At 43.5% G+C, this 4,092-nt stretch overlaps 1 protein-coding gene across 1 annotated transcript; it reads right to left on the bottom strand.

Moving 5' to 3' along the window:
* Positions 1-393: 393 nt before the first annotated feature.
* Positions 394-3,820, bottom strand: LOC104019388 (histone H2A). Its single transcript, XM_087758646.1, has 3 exons — positions 3,769-3,820; positions 3,036-3,190; positions 394-2,628 (listed from the first exon to the last, which is right to left on the bottom strand). Exon 3 carries the CDS (start codon positions 2,614-2,616, stop codon positions 2,203-2,205), a length of 414 nt encoding a protein of 137 aa, XP_087614772.1. The 5' UTR covers positions 2,617-2,628; positions 3,036-3,190; positions 3,769-3,820; the 3' UTR covers positions 394-2,202.
* Positions 3,821-4,092: the final 272 nt, after the last annotated feature.

Consider the following 4,092-nt stretch of genomic DNA (forward strand, 5'->3'; position numbering starts at 1 on the left):
AGACCTTCGAAATTCTCATGGGCCTTCAGACTCACAGCCCACACTGTGGAAGCACTGGAAGAAATCTCTGCCTCAGCAGGTCCAGCCATCATCCCACCCTCGGTATCTTCTTCCTGCCCCCATGCAAACCCTTGAGTTGTGCCAGCACGACTGTGAAAGGCACACAAGTATTTTGATGTGAGTTTTGCTTTTTAAAAAGAAAAAAAGGTTTAACACATGAGCCCAGCAGCAGCCTGGTTCACAGCATGCACCGCAAGCAGCTGTGTTGGCACAGCAGAGAGAATGGTGTAGCATGGCAGGAGCTGCTCAAGCCCATCCTCCTGCAGAGCACCCATGCTGTGGGCAGCTGGCTCAGACAGGCCAGGAGCAACCCTCTGAGCCAACACAGCACAAAACGTAATCGTCAGCTTGACAGGGAAACAAGACTGTTTTTCTTCAAACACAGCTCATATAGTCAGTGTTGATTGAAACTGCTGTAGAAAAACACGCAGCAGCCCCCTAAGGAGCTGCTCTTGCTTTCCAAGACAGCAGCTTGGAAGGTTTGGTTTATGGTGCAGGTCAGCACTTCAGCACCATTTCACCCTCCAGATCCCTAGCCAAAAGTTGCCATGTTTACACAGATAGCAATGGCTGATCTTATAGCTGCCCTCAAAACAACATTTGTCTACTATCCACATTATAAATCACTTGTCTCCAGTGCCTATAGCAGCCAGTTATACTGAGACTGACCTGATAGCAACACTCTTCTCTCTTTGTGTTCTCATAGCATGGCCTCTAGGAGGTGTTTGCAGCTTATGCACACGCTAGAGACTTCACATACAGAAAGTCCTCTGCTGCAGTCCCACACCACCTCATTTCTGGCTTCTTGCCCTTTGTTTAAATGCCCCTAGCCTGCCTATACAAAGAGGTGAACTCTGCAGCCCATTCTTCAAAAGGTCCCAATGCTCACAAGACCAGAAAACCAGGGAGATATTTGCGTTATGCTAGAAAAGCAGCGGCATAGCATGGATTACTATGGGACAGATATGGGAAATGGAGGCTCCCAAACCTTGGGCTGGTAGGGTCAAGTCTTGAGGCAGTACTCTAAATAGCTTTTTTACCTGGCTGGATTAATATATCTGAAGATGGTGGACATTAGGGCCTTCCTGTTCTGTTATGAATAGAGTAATTCAAACACCTAATAGGGCAGTTACAAGGCTCTGAAATTTCAGTGGCATCCTGCTGGTGAAGCTGTTGAACAAAATCTTCTGCAGCACAGCAAACAGATGAATGCTAATGTGTGTCCACTGTAATGTTGCAATCCAGAATGCAAATCTAACAGTGCTTAGGTAGTCTTTCAAGCTGCATAGGTGAAAGACAAGAGTTTTGGAAGGTCCTGGAAAAGGCCACTTCCTGGATTGCCTTTTAACGCACAGGTTTCCTTGATCTGGATCCTAATGGAACAAGCCTCTAAGCAGCTAAGGAGATTATCTGTACCAGAGAGGCAGAAATTGTATTTGAATTCATTCTTAAGAAGAGTTTCTAGAAGATCTTTAAGGCTCAAGCACTGACAAGGTTTATATATTGTCTGTAGAAGACTCCTTGGATTGCACTCCATCAATGCAGAAACTCAGAGGACAACTCCAACACCATCTTTGGACCAAGGTGTGTGCAGTGACAGTCTCAAGTTACAACAGAGGTAGGGCTGTGCTGTATCCAAATGTTAGAGAAGATAATTCAATCAGCTTTACCATCATTATAAGGCAGTCCAGTTAAATTTCTCAGGTGCACCTACTTATCCTGAATATTTAACTGTGCCCATGATGAGGTCTGAAGTGATCAGATGAAGCAGACTTCTACACATACTGAATAAGGAGATTCCAGCCATGCACATGGAGACACAAGCTTTAAAGACCATAGATCAGGTTTCCTTAGATAACTGCACTGCTAAAGAAAAACCTGTTTGGTGCAACAAATATTTTCTAGAATTAAGACAGACATAGAAGTAATCTATTGACTTTTGCTTTTGAAGGACACAGCTAGGGAAACCTAACTAGCAACCCTGTCTTTAGCAGCTTTTCAGACATGTGCACAGGTATACACATGAAATTAGACCAAAAATGCCAACCAGCATAAAAAAAAAAAAAACCACCAACCAAAAAACTCTGAGCTGTTGAGAAAGCCAGCATTAACACCACCACAAGGTCAGGAGCCTGGTGGCAGCTAGAACTCCTGTGACTGGACATATTTATGGGGCGGTTTAAGAGAGATGGTCTTCTTAGGAAGAAGTTCAGGAAGAACATTAGGTAACACCCCTCCTTGAGCAATGGTCACGCAGGAGAAGAGCTTGTTCAGCTCCTCATCGTTTCTCACAGCTAGCTGGATGTGCCTGGGCAGGATCCTGGCTTTCTTGTTTTCCCGTGCAGCGTTCCCTGCCAGCTCCAGGATCTCCGCGCTCAGGTACTCCAGCACCGCAGCCAGGTAGATGGCAGCGCCAGGACCGATCCTGTCAGCGTAGTTCCCTCCTTTAAGGAGCCTGTAGACACGACCCACAGGGAACTGCAGACCAGCCTTGGCTGATTTGGTTTTCTTTGGCACAAGGAAGAGCTCTGTGGGTTTTTTGCCACGTTCAGACATTCTAGCATCAATCTAGTATAAAAAGAGAATGAATTAAAAAAACAAAACAAACAGAAACTGAGCATTTAAGTCCTTTCTTCGTCCTCATTTCACTGCCCTTCTTATTCCCTTACAAGTCAGGTTTTTTTTCCCCTCAAAGTTTGCTAGTTGTTCATACTTTTGTCTGAAGGAGCAGATGGGTCAGGCTACTGCTCCAGGAGAGTCTGACAAGTTTCCAGCCAAGAGGCATCTACGAGCTCAGTCAGATCAGCAGGCTAGCCATCTGCCAGATCTCCAAAACTTTTCAAAAGAGTAAGGTAGAACTTAGGAGCAAAGTCTTCTGATCCCATATCAAAGAAGGACTGCTGTTAAGGAGAAAGGTTAAGCAAACTAGGCTTCAAGTGTTCAGAAACCCTGCAGGGAAGCTTCATTGAACTTACCCCGATAAGAACCTAAGCAGTTTCTGCAATGATGACCTTGTGAGAACCAGAGCTAGAAATTCATATCTTTGTCTGAAGTAAAAATACCAAAGAACTTTGTCTGCTGGAAACAACTTCAAATGGATCTTGTCTCCCAGAGGTGAGGGAAATTATTGCTGCAAGATAACAGACCACAATCAGGAACAAGACAAGCCTTGTTTTACATCAGACACTGAAATTGCTCAGCTCAGCACACTGTACATCAGGCTACTACAAATGCACAAGTACCATCTTCTTGTATGGCACTGCATCCATTTTAACAAGCCCCATCACTTATTACTGACATAAAGTCTCTGGTGCTGAATAGTACCAATCACTCTTCAATGCATAACACAAAGCAACTGGAAAACAAACACAGGAAGATTCTACTCTTGCATATAGAATTGTTCTCAAGTATTAATCATTAGTTGTTTCTAAGTAATGAGAAGCTCTACCCAGATGTGGGGAGGAACTAAATCAGATATCAAACTGAAGTGCTTAAAAGTACAATAAAAAGTCATTTGAGGAGATTTTTGTGGGCCTTAGAAAGATAAGCTTTTAAAAACAGCCTACACAAGCAAATAAATTTAAAAAATTAAAAGCCCCCTTAAGTAGCCTTATACCAAACACAGAACTTGCAAAACCATTATTTCACTCAGGAGTTTATCTAACACAAAGAAAGTATGCTGTCATTTCTTAAGGACAAAAATCTCACCTGAAGACCTTATCAACTTAGCCTCTTTTCCAACAATACCACTACCCAAATCCCCCAAAGCATAATATCTAGCAAGAGCTGCCCCCTTTTAAACTCTACAGTGGTAGCCATATCATTACCAGATCTTGCATCGTTTAATGCCACCTGGGTGAGCAATGATTCAGCCACTCAAAATAAAAAACAATCAAGGTCCCAACACAAGAGCAACTCAGTACAGTCAATACACCTGAGAGCATGAGAATTTGTCACTACTCCTTGCAGAGCTGTTTAGCACCTTGTTAGCTGATCTCCTCTGGAAACAAGCCTAATATTTACTGCCTGAGA

Source organism: Nipponia nippon, unplaced genomic scaffold, assembly GCF_047370975.1.
Source record: "Nipponia nippon isolate SJK-2023a ecotype South Korea unplaced genomic scaffold, ASM4737097v1 scaffold_2, whole genome shotgun sequence".
Lineage (NCBI taxonomy): Eukaryota > Metazoa > Chordata > Aves > Pelecaniformes > Threskiornithidae > Nipponia > Nipponia nippon.